Raw genomic sequence first — 17,390 nt, 5'->3', positions numbered from 1 at the left:
TATCTCAGTCCCATCCCCCAAATATCTTAGTGAATCCAAATAGCCAGAACTGACCAATAACGGGCATTCATTCTCCATTCAATAAAAAATGGAGTGTCAGGCACTGGTCTTATAAAGATGAACAGAACACCTTTCACTCTCCTTCAAGGAATGAGTAGGGGACAGACATACACAAATAAATTCTGCAACAAGTATGGCAATAAGTGTGCACTTGGTACAGTGAGGGTAGAACCAGAATCAGTTCCCTATTGCCTAAAGACAGAAAGCTCCTAGTCAGCAACATAGCAAAAGGTGACAAAATATGGCTATTATTTTTAGAGACAGGGTCTTGCTCTATCACCCAGACTGGAGTGGAGTAGCATAATCACAGCTCACTGCAGCCTTGAACTAAGCCTCAAGTAATCCTCCGCCTCAGCCTTCCAAGCAGCTGGTACCACAAGTGCAACTCATGGCACCCAGTTGATTTTTTAACTTCTGGGAGAAGCTAGCACATAATGATTCTAGATTTAAAAGTAGAAAAATTCTAGAACCATATCAACAAAGAACTGTAACTGTACCTTAACAAAGTCCGCAGTGACAATTGCTAACTCGGTCTGTGAACCAGGTAACCACACAGCTTTGATGATGAAGTTCCCCGTTGCCAACTGAGGGTGCAAAACCAAGTGATCCGAAACAGAGCCTGAGCTACTAAAGGTGAGCACATGGCAGTCCTGGATAATGTTTAAGGAACAAAATGGTGAAAAGATGATCTGGAAAGTGGGCTAATTCATTTCAGAGTTCTGACGTTCCCTTTTTTCTCTAATATCCCCTGCCTTCAGAGAGTATTTAGACTGTCTAGTAACATTCAGGTTTCATGAACACAAACATTAGTTTCAATATTGGAGAAATCTGAAAGATCTGGGAGAAATTCAAAGAAAAATTCCTTTTGCATTTCAGTAGGTTTTAAGTTTTAATCTCAACAATGAATAAGAAAAAGTAGTTCTGAGAACAGGGGAGAGAAGATGACTAGAATCTACAGCTCAAGGATCAAAACCTAGATCAGGATTTTTACCTTTAGCCCACAAACTGCCAAGTAGTCTTCCTTGCAGGGATTTCCTGTGAGGCTCAACACAGTAAAAGGAACTGGGGCAGAAGCCAAGCGGGTCAGAGTCAACTTCCTTTTGCTGGAATCCGCTTGCTTCAGGAGTGCAGAGAGCTGCAGAACAGTGATCTGCAAAGGAACAATGACCAATTTATTCTTACTCCTGGTCCTCTCAGAGAAGTCCAAGCAAGTAACAAAAACTCTTTCAATAGGGGTAACAGGTTGCACACTTTTTTCTTTTTTTTTACAGATAAGTCTAGTAGAAAATCCTAGATCAATATTAATCTCTATTTCTCCTGACTAAAAGCCACGGAATGTCTTTCCATGGAGGACAGAACAGGTAAGTAATGAAAACAATAAAGTTTTCACAAAATAGTTTAAGAATACCTATGTACCACTGTCCTTTTCTAGTTTTCCATGGAACTGTTTTTAAAATGATTTTAGAGTTGTTTTAAGGAGTATCCATATTTTCACTTAAAAGTGAAAACAATATTAGTGGTGATGGAGAGGCCAGAATACAGAAAAGTGTGAGTTAAGATACCTAGCATTCTTCCAACTTCTACAAGCTCTATAAAACAATACAAATTTACTTATATCCTTAACAGAGCTGGGAAGGCAGGGCAGGACTACATAAGCAACACTGAGTATTCCTATTCCAAAAGAAAACTTTTGTCTCTCGGCTTATGCCTGCCAGAGTGACCAAACAGGGCAAGACTGGGAGTCAACCTGTCCTAGGTAACTGCTAGTCATTACTTTTTCCTGAGGGCTTGAAGAATACGTTTTGAGTGGAAATTCACTAATTAGAAACAGTCTATCCTAGTCATACCAGCTCTAGGTCTAATCAAATCAACTCGGGGTCCAAGTATTTGAAAAGCTCAACAAGATCTGTCCCTAAAGCATTCTTAGAACCCAACGGACTTTTTCCCACAGAGGGCTAATCCGAACGTGGTCATCAAGTTGTTTTGCTTAGCATTTAAGACAATATGACCTAAAGTAAGTGCACAAGAATTGGAGGACCCACCTTGCCCTTCTCATGGCTGACAGCCAAATGTTGGCGGCGCCCATGGGGAGAGGAGAGCACACACATAGCCACCCGCCTGAGCACATGAGCGCTGATCAGCTGCCGGATGGTCTGGCCCTGGTCTCCACTGTAATTCATCCGCACATTCTCAAAGGCACCTTCCTGGGAGCCTAAGGTGGGAACCTGGCAAAGAAAGAAGCAGAGAAAGCGGGCAGTAATGAGGCAAATAAAATCAAGTGGATTCATGCACTATTCATGAGACTGAGACACTGCACCATGGAGTCATCCAAAAGCAGTGATTTCAGCCTTCAAACCATGGATGGCTGGGTAAATTTGTTAAAAGTTATTAATAATCCATTAAGAATAACATAGTAAATGTTTTCATAAAGCTAAACTTAAATACAAAGTACTGGTCTTTTAAAAAAAATGTTAAAATGTCCAATCTCTTACAAATTGTGGTGACAGATGATTTTTTTTTTTTCATTGATCTAACCTGGCAACATAAAAATCAGCAACTTGATGGGTCCCCAACCCAAGTATTTTTTCGCTTCATCTTTAATATCTAAAAACCAACGCTCTAACAGTGTGACTGATCTTACGACTTCTTTTAATTCCAAGAATATCAAATACAACTGTGACTAATTTTATTTTATTTTTTTTTTGAGACAGGGTTTCACTCTGTCACCTAGGTTGGAGTTCAGTGGTGAGTGCAGTCATGTGATATCAGCTCACTACAGCCTCGAATTCCCAGGTTCAAGCAATCCTCCTGCCTCAGCCTCCCAGGTAGCTGAGACCACAGGCATGAACCACCACACCTGGCTAATTATTTTTGTATATTTTTTATAGAGACAGGGTTTCACCATGTTGCCCAGGATGGTCTCGAACTTCTCTGGTCAAGTGATTTGCCTACCTCAGCCTCCCAGTGTTGGGATTAAAGGCATGAGCCACTGCACCTGGCAAAAACTGTGACTGATTTTAATAAAATGCCAGAATATATATGTGTATGTACGTGTATATTTCCAACTGACTATTATTCCCTTAAAAACAGCCAACTTTTGTTGTGCGCGGTGGCTCACGCCTGTAATCCCAGCACTCTGGGAGGCTGAAGTGGGCGGATCATGAGGTCAGGAGTTCGAGACCAGCCTGACCAACATGGTGAAACCTCGTCTCTACCACAATTATAAAAATTAGTCAGGCGTGGTGGCACACGCCTGTAATCCCAGCTACTCCGGAAGCTGAGGCAGGAGAATCACTTGAACCCAGGAGGCAGAGGTTATGGTGAGCTGAGATCCTTCCACTGCACTCCAGCCTGGTGACAGAGCGAGACTCTGTCTCAAAAGAAAAAAACGAAAAACAAAAAACAGCCAACTTTGGCTGGGAATGGTGGCTCACAACTATAATCCCAGCACTTTGGGAGGCCAAGGGGGCAAATCACTTGAACACAGTTGTTTGAGACAATTCTGAGCAACATGGTGAAATCCTCTCTCTACTAAAAATACAAAAATTAGCCAGGCATGGTGGTGCGCACCTTCAGTCTCAGCTACTCAGGAGGCTGAATGAGGCATGAGAATCGCCGGAACCAGGGAGGCAGAGGTTGCAGTGAGCTGAGATCATGCCACTGCACTCCAGCTTAGGTGACAGAGCAAGACTCTGTCTTCAAAAAAAAAAAAAACAGCCAATTTATGAGATCTATTCATGTATCTCATTCACAATATTTGTTCACTTCCTTTTTGGAATTGCCACCACTTTACTTTCTATTACTTAACTCTGCTGCTAAAAAAGGCCAGGAAGGCCACATCAGAAGTCATATATTCAGTGCTGAGCAGCAGGTTTTAAAGTCAATAATGACTTATACCTTATAACCAATGTGACATGAGAAACTAAAGGAAAGTTATCTAAAGGACTATATGCAAAAAAGGACAAACATTATTTTGCAAGTTAGATGAACTTTAGAGAAGATACAATAAAGTTCTATTTTCTAAAAATAAAAACTCTCTACTATTCTAGTTGCTCCAAAATGGAATTCCCCACCTCTTGGGGATTCATATATTTATATGAACTAAAAAGGAGATTTATTCTCTTCGTTGGCCAAAATGACCCTGGATTCCCCAGCCCCACTCCTTTTTTGGAGACAGAGTCTCACTCTGTCACCCAGGCTGGAGTACAGTGCTATGATCTCAGCTCATTGCAACCTCCTGGGCTCAAGTGATCCTCCCACATTAGCCTTCCGAGTAGCTGGGACTGTAGTTGCTGCGCCACCACACCAAGCTAAATTTTTTGTGTGTTTTTTGGGGTAGAGATGAGGTTTCACCATGTTGCCAAGGCTGGTCTTAAACTCCCAGGCTCAAGCAATCCACCTGCTTTGGGCATCCCAAAGTGCTGGGATAATAGGCACACCCTTGGCCAGTTCTCTTCTTTTGAAGCCATACCTCATATGCTGATTTTTACACTGTTCATAATATGTTCTGGGCATGTCATGATGTCTTAGATTCTAAGTTTTGGACGGCCAAGGATCAACTGCTCTAAGTATACTCCTCAGACCATCTAGCACACTTTGGGATCTCAACAAATTTGTTGGTTCCCACAGCCACCAAACGTCATGGCCCAAGACACTCACCATCAGCTGGTCTGTCATCTCCACTGCCTTCTCCACTGTGTGCAGCTCACTGAGGGCTTGCTGAGCACGGCTGCTGCTCCCGACAGCTGAAGCTTGCTGGAAGTTGGTCTGAATGGCATCCATAAGGAAATTAAGCATGTCTAACACGAGAGGAGCGAAGGAGAAATTGGCCTGAGAAAAATAGAAAAAATACACAAGTGAAAAAAAAAAAGAAAAACAATGGATAATACTCCTAACAATCATCTTGCCAGTAACTTCCTTCAGAATCCAGCTACTTCACTTCCAGTTTGATATACTAGCCATCTTCTCATTCTCAAACTCCTGGCATTGATTCCAATCAATATGCATTTGTGCTACTAACTCCAGAGCAATCTTTCTAAACCAGGGGTCCTGCACAGATATCCTAATGCGCAAAGGCATCCCTCATATGAAATGAGCTAACTTCTCTCCTATGTATCTAGAATGGTTTGGGTTTTGTACCATCCTTGGGAAAATTGGGAATATAAACCCTCAAATCATTTTGTATTTTGTTTTCTGTGTTTCAGATAAGGAACCCTGGCCAAGAAAGGGTACTCTAGAGTATGACACAACTAAAATTTATGCTTCCATCACCCCCCATAATACGCCTAATAGTGCTCAGTCATAAATCCTCCCCTTGTGATGACAATACATAGTATTTGTATTCACACTATGAAAATGGGTAAAGGAGAAAATGAGTTGCAAGGGGAGCCATGTGCATTGTTTACTCTCATACCAGTTCAGCAGGCTCTGAACTCTGTCTGCTTACTAGGGAGCATCAGTCTGCCCCACCTGGTTCTGTAATTCTTCCCGGCAGCCCTCTACTGTGCGGCAGAGGCTGCTCTTCTTGGGCTTCTCTTCGTCAGCAACCTTTCCATCACTGATGGTAACCTTGGCTTTGTCAGCTGGTGAGGTGCTGGCATGACGCACTAAACTCTCTGAAATCCTGGGTTCACTCTGAAATGCTGACTCCTTCATGGTAGAGCTCATGCCACTGCTAGGAGTTCTCTTCACCAGTGCCTAGGGACAGAACACGTCAGAGTCCCTAAGTTCTTGCCTCAAGCACAGAGGAAATACTGCCTGAGATCTCTGAAGAAAATCTGACCCAAAGAAGAAACTGGCTAAGCATTTCAATGTTATCCAAAAGCCTAAATTCTGATCTTCACAATATTCACCTAGTATCTAACTTCTTTATCCACTCACAGTATCAGGCCTTATTATAACATCTGAAATTGTGGGGAGGTCTTAGGAAAAATGAACTACAAGATCTCTAAGGAATTTGCTGGTTCTGATATTCTAAATGAAATGCTTAGGCCACCAACTGTACAGATCATCAATGAGTGAGCGGGAACATCTTCCTAGACTCAGGTATCCTAGAGGTGATGGGAATTTTCCAGTTCGGCTTCAGTAATCCCGTGTCACGAACAAGCCACCCTTTACAGCTCAGGGAGGGTCCTCTCACCAAACAGCTGCCATCTTCCTTGGCTCCACAGTCACAGAAGAAGGATCCATACTTGGCATAGGAAATCTCATGATCCTTGTGGCACACCTTAGCACACACTGTGCAGACACCCACCCCATCCACCATTTTGCAGGTGTGACAGTGGTACCTGCAAAGAACAAGAACCAGCAAATAAGCTCAGAAGTCCCAATATTCGGTGCCCAGCAAATCTTCACCTTAAAGGAAGAACTACTCTTACCAATGCTGGTTCATGAATTCTTTCTGTGTAATCGTAAAAGTGCAGAGTTTATTGCAAAGAGAATCTTCATCCTTCAAAAATAAGAAGTCTTTTTAATTCGAAATATACCCCTGTATATAAACACCCACAAAAACACATGTGCCTCAACACTCTACGGGGGGGTGAAAAATTGACTCACAAATGACCAGTGGAAATCTACCACAACTGGAAATAGCTAGCTCGCTGAAAATCTGTTGTTATTTCAGGTGAGTGAGACCTTAGGGGTTTGTGGTTAAGAAAAAAACATCTTATGCTTTCTCTATATGGGAGCTTCCACTACCCCCATGAAGAACTTATCCCTAAAATTCCATTTGGAATTAAAGACTGACAAAGCAGGACAAGGGACTCTGGAAAAAGTTTATGAAAAAGTCCTTTCCACAAGAGATTAGATCCCCATGCCTTGCTCTGAAGGCCTAGAAAATTGGGGTCTGGCAGCAACAAGGTCTAGGAAGTTTTGAAGCTCACAGGAGGCTGGAGAAAAGAGCCCAAAAGCTTGGTACCATGCCAGTCAGTCATTACCTTGAAAGGTTAAGTTCGAGATTACTTAGTACTTACTGAATCCTCAGCCTGGGAATCTTCCTCTTCCACCGCCAACTCCTCCACCCAGTCTGAGTCTACTTCAATGGCCCGCTCTTCCCCATCCACTGAGAGATGACTTGGGCCTTGACCATTACTCTGGCTCAGGGCGTTCGTGACATCAGCCAAGTAAGACATGATATGGCATGTGCACTCCAAGATCATCACATGCTGCAAGAGAAGCCCCACAGAAACTTCAGATTCTCCATGTTTTCAAATAAAGCTCAAGATCACGGAAATGGTATGAAAGCAGAGAAGAAAAACAGTGTGTTTTTATTATCTATTAACCAGCTTTTACCACTCCGTCCCCACGTAGCTGGTCAGTCAATTGTACTGAAGTAACATGTATTCCTTCATTCTTAAGCACAAAGACATCTCTTTACAAAGTCTTGTAAGATGAAGTAGGATTGAAATTAGAAGAATAGAGTAAAAACAGATTAAAATCACTCAAGAAAAGACCAGATTAGAGTATGAAGCATTCTGCCCCTAACATTAGCATTTTTTAACCATTAAGTGAAAGTCATTTTAATTATCAGGCTTTAAAGTAATGCAGGAGAGGAATAGCTTCAGAAATCAAGAGAAAAAAAATTCTAGCAAATCAGTGCAGATAGTTCATGCTTGCCTAGAAAACCCAATGAATTGGCACCAAAGACTCAGATTTCTAAGTTCCTTTGCTCTGCACTCTGACATGTCAGTGCTGAAAGGATAAAGATCAGCAAGTAAGGAGGGAGTAATGAATGGTACCACAGTGGTTCTCAGAGGCTAGTTATCTGTTCCTAGCCACCTATGCCAGTTCATGGGTTGGGCAGGAGAAGAAAATGCCTGAATGCAGGATTTCTGTCAATTTCAAACCCCTTTTCTCACCAGAGTAACCAGAACCTTCAGGCAAATTAAACAAAGCTTAGCATCTGGACTAGAGCTGAGGAGGCCGTATTTGGCCTCTTATAACACTGACTCAGAGTGGCACAGTTCCAAGGCCTGAGCAGGGAGACACTTTCCCATAACATTCCAGTATCTTAGGATGGCAGGAACTCTACGTTTTAAGAAAGATTCTGTCTGCTTATTTACCAGTATATTTCCTTCCCATCACTTCTTGCCAGCCAAAAGATGCCTAAAGGCACACAGTTAGCAATTACACACTTCTAGATCTTCGAGATTATCAGCCTTATCCTTGGTAGGCTAGCCGGGCACAGAACTCAATAGGAACAAGAGACTTCCACCTGACCACAGAGGTGAGAATCATCTTTCTTTTTACCCCCCATTGTCATTCCTCACTTTTCTTACCTTTCCATGCATTACATTGGCATTCAGTTTTTCAACCACATTCTTCTGTGACAGATATTTCTTGCTGTCCCAAAGAAAAAAAGAGGGGAAAGAGGAGACAAAAAATCATCTAAGAAACCAAAGAAATGAAGCATCTTTATTAACTTTGAATCAATCTGAGGACACTGGGAAGCAGAAGCATTCTTAAAAAACTCCATAAGTACTATATAGTTACATAGCTTGGGGTGCTCTGGCCTTAGAATTATCGTTAACACTTGGCATACTTTCCCCAAGAGTTCTCTTGGGAACAATGAATAGGAAACTCTACTAAGAAAATGATGAAGACGAAGTCTAAAGTGAACAGAGCTATTTGCTACCCGTACCCCAAACTCCAATAAAAGGGCAGAGATTCAAATTTCTTCTATACTCACTTTGAGCTATAAAGAAAGTAACCCACTTCTCCAAGATCAATGTTGTAACCTACAGATACAATTTCAGCATCTTACCATCTGCTCAGCCAATCCACAGCAGCATTATGAAGCTGAAGGTGACCAGCACCTTGGCCTGCACTGGCCAGAGTGGCCATCACAACCATAAGTTCAGGGAAGCCAGTCCCATCACCGTTGGCCAGCATCTCTGTTGCCATGGGAGTCAGGGTGCCCAGAAGAACAGCACACACACCTTCCCCAACTTGGCTAGGAGAAAAGAAAGAGCAAGTTGGTGAATAATCAACAGGAATCTCATTCTGTGTGTTATAAAAGAAGTTTTAAATTAAACATTAAATACATAACTACAATACCAATCCCAGTTTTGGACTTGGGCTAGTAGAGCATAAAACATTTCATTCAGGTTGTAACTAACAGGCCAAGTCATTCCAAGTTTTTCCATGGGAAAAAAATCAAGGAGCTACATACACTAGAATCCTTGAGTCTAGAAAGAGGTAGATATGAAAATGTTGAAAAAGCTAAGACTGGTGCCTGAAGAAAAGATAACTGCAAATATCAACGTATTTCTGGGGTTGCTAGGGAAACACGACAGAAATGAACAGGTAGACAGTTGTTCTACCTGTTTTCCCGAACAATGTATGTGGTCAGTAACTGCAGCAGCTGCCGATTCTCCTGAATTACATCCAGCTGATCAGAATCTTTTGGGGGTGATGTAGTCATGCGGGTGAGCCAGGCCTGCAGGCGCACAGGCTCCACACAGGCCAGCTGTGCCAGGGAGCCGCAGAGATGCAACAGGCTTGGGTTAGGGCTCTTCTCAGCTAGGAGCAGAACAAGAGGCCAGGGTCAATAAAGAAGGGCAAGAGGAAGGGAAAGAAGGGGCAAATTGTGAGCCAGGAAGAGGAGAAATGGCTTCAAAGCAAGTTTTCAACTTCCTTCCAAACTTTCTCTGAGGGATTCTCTCCACTTGTTAGCATTTTCATGCTATAGTTAAACTCAGGCAGAAGATATGCACAGTATTTGCCGGACATCAAAGTTCCCATAAGAAGATTACTAAAAGCTGTCACTCACTCAGCTGGAAGAGTTTGGTGAAGAATTTCAAAACTCGGTTACAGAATTTAGCAGAGAGGTTCTCATTGGCTGTTGCCATCATGATCTGTACAAGTTCTCCACTGGGAGGCAGGAGGGGAGAAAAATGGAAGAATCACATTAAAGCCTCACATAAAAAGCATCCTTTCTTCACAATCTCATCTCCTCTGGGGAAAATGGCCACTTATGAGTCAATGACACAAAGCATTCATGAAATTAACCCCCTCACCAATAACCCCAAGGAGTCAGCAGTTAACTCCCCAAAGTGCAGACACCTAAACAGGCCTTAAATATTGCTGATAATAAGTACCTAAATCAACATATATAGCTCCTTACTTTCAAGAGGCATTCAAAAAATATTTACGGAATAAAGCAAAACACGGCTCACCTGTCAGAGAAAAACTCCTCCATAGCTTTACGGGCCTGGCTGCTTTCCAGCTGCTTTTCCAAGTACTGGAGACATTCCTCCAGGATGGATTCATCCAGTCCACTGAGGATCAAATGGAAAACTTAACCACCAGTATTAAGACCTGTTTCAATGTCCTCCTCATGGTGATTTATTAAAATCCAAAGTTTGCCTGTTTGACCTTGATGGCAATGTCCAATTTTGTTTTGGCAAAGCTTAACATAAAGCCTGGCACAAAGTAGGTGTTCAATACACATTTACTGAATTAATAGCAGCCTCTCAACTTTATTTTTCTATCCTCTTTCCTAGGAAATTGAACAGGAAAGGCATCTAAAACTTGGTCCTAATCCAGATCTGCCAGTGATTTAGGGAAAAAGACACTTTGGACAAATCATTTCCACACAGCTAAAAGTGTCTGGAATTATTTATCTGTTAAAAAGAAAAAGAAAAGAGGAGAAAGGGAATAAAAGGAATCCTTGATGAAAATCTGGACTACTCAACAACAAAGAGACAGGAAATTCCAACATGTGGCACCTTCATTTGTATAATTCTCAGTGGGGTGAAAAGGAAACAGAATTTTCTTTACAGCTCATCTACAGCAATGTGGCCTAAACTACCAAGGTACAGCTATGCTGTGGGACTGCCCATTCCACACTCATTTCAGTGGCACGATCACCAAATTTTAGAAACGAATTTCAGTGAGCTCCTCTGTACATCTCATCAGAACCAGAGCAGCACTTGATAATCATTAAAAACAATTTTAAGTCTCCAAATCTAAACATTTAAGTCTTCCATTTTCTTAATGTCTATTCCTAAGAATTAATCGCAAAAAAGGACTCCAAAAAACTCTTCACATATTTCCATATTAATGCAGAATGCACACAAGTACAGAATTTTCTGCTGAAAAACACAAATAACAATAAGCTGGCCATGTGTGGTGGCTCACGCCTGTAATCCCAGCATTTTGGGAGGTCAAGACAGGAGGATCACTTGAGCCCAGGAGTTCAAGACCAGTCTACACAACATGGCAAAACCTATCTCTACCACAAAAAAAAAAAAAAAAAATCAGCTGGGCATGGTGGCATGCACTTGTAGTCCCAGATACTCAGGAGGCTGAGGTAGGAGGATTGCTTGAGCCCTGGAGGCAGAGGTTGCAGTGAGCCCCACTGCACTCCAGCCTGGGCGACAGAGCGAGACCATATCTCAGAATAAAAAAAACACACACACAAAAACAGTAAGCTATTAATTAATGACCTAAAGGCAGCAGTGTTGGTACATTTCACTGATAGTAGCAGTAGGTCACAGGAAACCTGACTGTTCTCCATCAAGCTCACCTGTTAGGATCTGCATGATTGGCCAGAATGTTGTAACAACCAGTGATCAGCTTCTCATAAACACGAGCCAAGAACTCATCAGACTCAGCAGGGCCCAAGATACGTTCCAGGGAGTTGCTACTGATCTCAGCAACACTCTCAGTGCTTGATTCCAAAAGAAGTGGTAGCAGGGTCCGAATGACCTGTGGTGGGTTCATCTCATCGGACCAACTTTAGCAAAGAAAATGAAATCGAGTTAGTGAACACACTCCTTCAAAAAGCTGCAAAGCAAGGACAGGGTAATTCAATTATTTGCCAGGGGAGAGGGGAAGGGGAATTGCGCAAGGACCTTTATTACAGTCTTTTTCTCATGATAGCTATTTTATACACAGGTATCATCATACAATCTCATATTATTCTTTTTCATTATTTTATCAGAAATAAAAATCATTTTCACTTGAAAAATCCATTTATTAAAATGTCAAATTAATGAGCTGCATTTTCTAATATTCAACAAAGAAAATTAACTGAAACCAAAGCAAGTATTCCATTCCAGACAAGCCTTCCAGAAGAACTGCCAGGAACCTGGATCACTTTTAGGGCAATATGATATGAGACTTTACCTGTTACCTATGTATAAGAAGACAAAGTAGTCCCTCCATTGGCCTGACCTGGTTCCTACAATAGTGGAATTTATCCCACTATGATTCTGGAGAAACATTATCAAATAATCTGTCACTATCACTTTAAAATTTAAACCCAAGACATCTCCAAATTGCAATATGTCTTAAAGCCAGCAAGCCTTTTCTGAAAAATACTACAGAAAGGAGGAAGTACTCTGTTGTCTTTCAGATCTAAGTTAAAAAATCACTCTGGGTAAGTGTTCACACTTTAAAACAACAGGTACTCTTTGCTAAAGAAGTATACAAGAAAGCATTACTACATAGTTATAAAACTCTCACTGTCCCTCTTTAACCACAATAGAATACAGACGTAGAGTCCTTGGGGCTATGTAGTAGATACTCACACAATAAGATCTCCAGTCAACCTGACCAGTGAGAGGAGGGTGTGCTTCAGGGAAGCAGCCAGGGGCAGACTTTGGCTACAGAGAGTCCCCAGGTGTGCAGCCTGCACTGCACTGATATAACTCTCTGAAGGGATGGTGTCATTGGCAAAGGCATTGCGCTGAAAGGAAGCAAAGCAGATGTAAATGGATAGACCATCTACCCTGGAAAAAATTCTCACATGGAGAAAAACTGATATAAACTAAGACCCCACTGACGTTTGTAAACAATAGCCTTACTCAGTATACACTGTTATTCATGCTGGGAAGAGAAGTGGGGTACAGAAAAGGAAGCAGTTAAATTTCAATTAGTACAAAGTTAACAGTTAAATGCAATGAATATCCAATACCACTTTCAAATGATTTGAGTATAATATAACGCACTATATTTAAAGTAAAACTATCGTTTATCTATAATGACTGAGAAGGAACTGGATTTTGCAATGCATCTGGTCTCTACTAAAGCTCTGGGTGGTGTAAACAGAGGTCACGATCGTAAAGCAGGGATAACAAGACTATAATATTTAGCTTTTCAAAAGAACTTCAGTAAGCGAATAATCTGTTAATAGAGGCAGTGTGAGCAGAGGATATACAAAGAGCAAGTAAACTGACAGAAGACTCAGTAGTATTTAAAAGCCTAGAGAAGCTAAAAGTGACCCTGTAAAACTGTTACAAAAGGAGCAGGTTCCTGACATATAACCTACAAAGGAAACAGAGTTAACATGTATTGGGAATTCATGTGCCAGGTAATATGCTAGGCACTTAACATTCAATACACTGAATCGTCACAGTCCAACATTCAATTGGTGAAGAAACTGAGGCTCAAATAAATAAAATGGTTTGTCTTCTGATAACACAAACTTATAAGCAAAAAGCCATATGAGAACCAACTAGGTGATTAAATGCATTGATTATTGATTCAGCCATAGCCAATATTACTGCAGTATATGAAGATCTCTTGGTAGCTAGTTTAAGCCTAATTCCTTTAGGCTTAAGAACAAAAGACAGAATGACTAGCACTCAGTAGTTCTACCCCTGGAACAGACAGGGACTCACCCAGGATCCAATATTGGGAAATTCATTGGTATTGATGTTGTTCCAGGACTCACATACAGCCTGCACTGACGATGGCAAATTCTGAACCAGTGTCGGACCTGGAGGCAACAGAAAGGACAAGGAATCATCACAAGAAAGAAGGAATGACACAGAGCATTTTAAAAGCCAAGCCCAAATGCAGACAGAAACAGTACAGCCCAGGCTGTCAAAATAATTAGTAAGATAGCTTAGATGGATATTTCAATAGCAGTACTATTTCCAAGAACCAGTTAATTGCTTAATAGCTAACACTCTCAATTGTAAGGTTTTCATTTCCCATCATATTCACTTTCTAATCTTGCAAGTAAAGACGACAACTGAAAATAAGATGCGAAGTGAGGGTGAATCATTGCAAGTCAGACTGAAATCACCATTAAACATCTGCTCCCCTTCTATAAATAGGTGTCACTTTTCTCTTGATCTCTTTTCTCTTTAAGACAAATCTTAAGGGCAGGGATCATAACATACATTAAGAACAGCACTCAATGCAGCAGTACAAAGTGAGACTATCTGAATGTTAAATGAATATTTAAAGCTTGAAATTAAGGAAAATACAAACGGTTGTAAATTTTAAAGGGTAACTACTGTACTTAACTCCAATCAAGCCCTTTGATTTTTCCACCCTAAATTTCTACCAGATCATTCCTAACCCAGCAAAGAGATTATTTCCGGGCACAAAAGTACTAGCTTGCTAATCCTCCTATCCCCTCTAAATAAAAAGAACACCAGCCTGGGCAACATAGCAAGACCTCATCTCTACAAAAAAATTTAAAAATTATACAGGTATGGTAGTATGTACCTAGGATCCCAGCTACTTGGGAGGCTGCGGCAGGGGGACTGCTTGAACACAGGAGGTAAAGGCTGCAGTGAGCTGTGATAGCACCACTGCACTCCAGCCTGGGCGACAGAGTAAGACTCTGCCGAGAGAAGAGAGAAGAGAGGAGGGGAGGGAAAGGGAGGGGAGGGGAGCAAAGATCTGTGCTAAAGACAAAATAGCCTTATGTTTTAGAACCAACAGATCCTGGTTTGGATCCCAGCTCCATCACTTGCAAGATGCAGGATTCTGGACAAGTAACTTCTCTAGACCTAATTTCTAATGAGTAAAATGGGGATCAAAGTAACACTTCATAGGGTTACTGTGAAGAGCAAAACAGACAAACCTACCTAAATGCTTGATACACAAAAAGGCTCCAATAAGCAGTAAATGCCAGTAGGCACCAAGGGAGAGAAGTAGTAGTACTAGCAGTAGTAGCTGTTGTAGTAACATTATTCAAAAGCACATTCATTCACTTACCCAGAGTATTTGCCTTGCACCTACTAGAGCCAATAGCCAAAACAGCAGCAAAGCCTTGCAGTTTCTCCTTGGAAGGTTTCTCAGTTGTTCCCTCTTCATTAAAGTTCTGCAGCAAATAGGCTCTGGGGTAAAAATAGGGGGAAAGTGAAGCCATAGGAATCTAATTCCACCAGTTAGGAAAAACTAGGCCTAGACTGGCTGAAAATCCTCTCTCTCAGTTTCCTATCTATTTAATATAGTTGATAGTGCCTGCTTCTTCCTGGTCTCATGGGTAATCGTTTCCCAAAGAATGTCCCCTCCTCTGAAATGCTCCCAAAAAATCTCCAAACCTTAACTGCCTGACAAACAAGCCTGAGAAACAATGAATACTATATCTATTCTCCTCCTCCACCTCAGAAGATTGACAAGGTATCTAGTAAAGGCTCTGAATACTTTATTTTTTAAAACAAAACAAAACAAAAAAACTGTTTTCCAACATTTTGCAAGCTTACTTGGCCAGAAACATTAACAGCTCAGTGTGGAAAACACTGGCATAGCAGGCCAGATTACAGCCTGTAAATTCCCAGAGGGCAATGACTTGGTGTGCTTTGGCCACTGCCATAACCCTAGCACTTAGAAAAGTACGTGGCACGTAGCAGCCATACATATTTGTTCAAAAAATTTGCCTCAAACAACGGCCCTCTATCTTCTGTAAGGCAGTCACACTAAGAGACAAGGTTAGTTAAGTACGACAAAGATCTAGGGCAGCATAAAGCCCACAGAGCGGGGCGAGGTGGCTCACACCTGTAATCTCAGCACTTCAGGAGGCTGAGGCAGGTGGATCATCTGAGGTCAGGAGTTCGAGACCAGCCTGGCCAACATGGAGAAACCCCACATCTACTGAAAATACAAAAATTAGCCAGGTATGGTGGTATGCGCCTGTCATCCCAGCTACTCGGGAAACTTGAGGAGAATCACTTGAACCCAGGAGGCGGAGGTTACAGTGAGCTGAGATCGCACCACTGCAGTCCAGCCTGGGCGACAGAGCGAGACTACATCTGAAAAAAAAAAGCCCCATAGAACAGGAGTGAACACTGAGATCCTACAGGGACCAGATAAAGTAAATAAGCTTGAGAGAGCTCTGTGAAAACTGCTGCAAAGGGAACTAATTCTCAGCTCCAGTCTGTTACTGTTGTTTCGGAAGTAAGTCAGGCCCAGTTTTGCCAGTTCTTCCAAATTAAGCAAAGCCAGAAATCTAGACATGTGAATAATCTCCTAATTTTATATACTGAAATTAACTCTAAAATATTTAAACATCATACAGACCAAAGTCTACAGGGCATGCAAGTCTACAGTGTTTGTCATAGAAAGAGTTGAATTTGAAATAAGTTCTAACTCATTCAGAAATGTTTTTCTCCAAGTACATACCATGACATTTAAAGAGCATTTAAAGGCCGGGCGCAGTGGCTTATGCCTGTAATCCCAGCACTTTGGGAGGTCGAGGCGGATGGATCACCCGAGGTGAGGAATTTGAGACCAGCCTGGCCAACATGGTGAAACCCCATCTCTACTAAAAATACAAAAATTAGCCGGGCGTGGTGGTCATGCCTGTAATCCCAGCTACTCCGGAGGCTGAGGCAGGAGAATCGCTTGAACCTGGGAGGTGGAGGTTGCAGTGAGCCAAGATCGTACCACTGTACTCCAGCCTGGGCAACAGGAGCAAGACTTCACCTCAAAAAAAAATTTTCTTTAATAACAATAAATAAAGAGCACTTAAGGAGCTTTAACTCAGTTAATAAGAAAAATGACAGTATTTAGAAAAATTACATTACCTTTCTCTGTATCCTGTAAGTAAAATGGTACAAAATATTTAAAGAATTATAGACATTAAACTTCCTCCTGACTCCTCCTGCACTATTTGAAAATTCCCTCATCAAGCACCCCTTCATACTAGAGAAGAAAGCATTATACCATGGGGGAAAAAACCCTAAGCTGACGAAAGGGAAAAACATCAAATTCTGAGTCACTTGGGGATTTGCACAGAGTGCAGAGTGCATGTGCATCTCTGGGCAGGCAGTTCACCACACCTGGTGAACGATGCATAGGTATCAATGAGTTGCAGCGTGGCTGGAAGTAGGTTCTTGGTAATCTCAGACGACTTATGAGGATCAGTCTCAGCAGCCATCTTAGAAAAATGCTCATCCAAAGAGACCTGGACCTTTGAGATGGCGGCATCAAGGGTGTAGATGGACTGCAGACTGGGAATTTCATGCAGCTGCAAGATGGTGGTACAGTCGATACTACAGAAGGATGAGATCTTTAAAAATATGCAAAATATAATTAGTTGTGGCAAAAGGCTATGGTAGAAACCAAGTTCTATCATTTAGGCTCCA

At 41.7% G+C, this 17,390-nt stretch overlaps 1 protein-coding gene across 24 annotated transcripts in view; it reads right to left on the bottom strand.

Annotated features, from left to right (window-relative positions):
* UBR4 (ubiquitin protein ligase E3 component n-recognin 4) overlaps positions 1 to 17,390 on the bottom strand; it is a 139,632-nt gene that overhangs the window by 83,784 nt on the left and 38,458 nt on the right. For all 24 annotated transcript variants that reach the window (XR_012425209.1, XM_015441762.4, XM_015441781.4 and 21 more), the window contains 18 exons: positions 17,085 to 17,314; positions 15,019 to 15,140; positions 13,686 to 13,783; positions 12,594 to 12,751; positions 11,588 to 11,797; positions 10,236 to 10,337; positions 9,830 to 9,930; positions 9,381 to 9,579; positions 8,822 to 9,010; positions 8,337 to 8,400; positions 7,032 to 7,223; positions 6,438 to 6,508; positions 6,200 to 6,347; positions 5,530 to 5,757; positions 4,720 to 4,890; positions 2,103 to 2,285; positions 1,052 to 1,210; positions 558 to 710 (listed from right to left, as the gene is read on the bottom strand). Coding sequence is in view for 23 of the 24 variants with exons in the window: in XM_015441762.4 (XP_015297248.2) it covers positions 558 to 710; positions 1,052 to 1,210; positions 2,103 to 2,285; positions 4,720 to 4,890; positions 5,530 to 5,757; positions 6,200 to 6,347; positions 6,438 to 6,508; positions 7,032 to 7,223; positions 8,337 to 8,400; positions 8,822 to 9,010; positions 9,381 to 9,579; positions 9,830 to 9,930; positions 10,236 to 10,337; positions 11,588 to 11,797; positions 12,594 to 12,751; positions 13,686 to 13,783; positions 15,019 to 15,140; positions 17,085 to 17,314 (2,778 nt within the window). In the remaining variant the exon portion in view is untranslated. The remainder of the gene's footprint in view (positions 1 to 557; positions 711 to 1,051; positions 1,211 to 2,102; positions 2,286 to 4,719; positions 4,891 to 5,529; positions 5,758 to 6,199; positions 6,348 to 6,437; positions 6,509 to 7,031; positions 7,224 to 8,336; positions 8,401 to 8,821; positions 9,011 to 9,380; positions 9,580 to 9,829; positions 9,931 to 10,235; positions 10,338 to 11,587; positions 11,798 to 12,593; positions 12,752 to 13,685; positions 13,784 to 15,018; positions 15,141 to 17,084; positions 17,315 to 17,390) is intronic.

The sequence above is a fragment of the Macaca fascicularis genome, chromosome 1 (genome assembly GCF_037993035.2).
Source record: "Macaca fascicularis isolate 582-1 chromosome 1, T2T-MFA8v1.1".
In the NCBI taxonomy this organism is placed as follows: domain Eukaryota; kingdom Metazoa; phylum Chordata; class Mammalia; order Primates; family Cercopithecidae; genus Macaca; species Macaca fascicularis.
The sequence above is the reverse complement of the archived record's forward strand: the minus strand, read 5'-3'. Positions and strand labels throughout refer to the sequence as shown.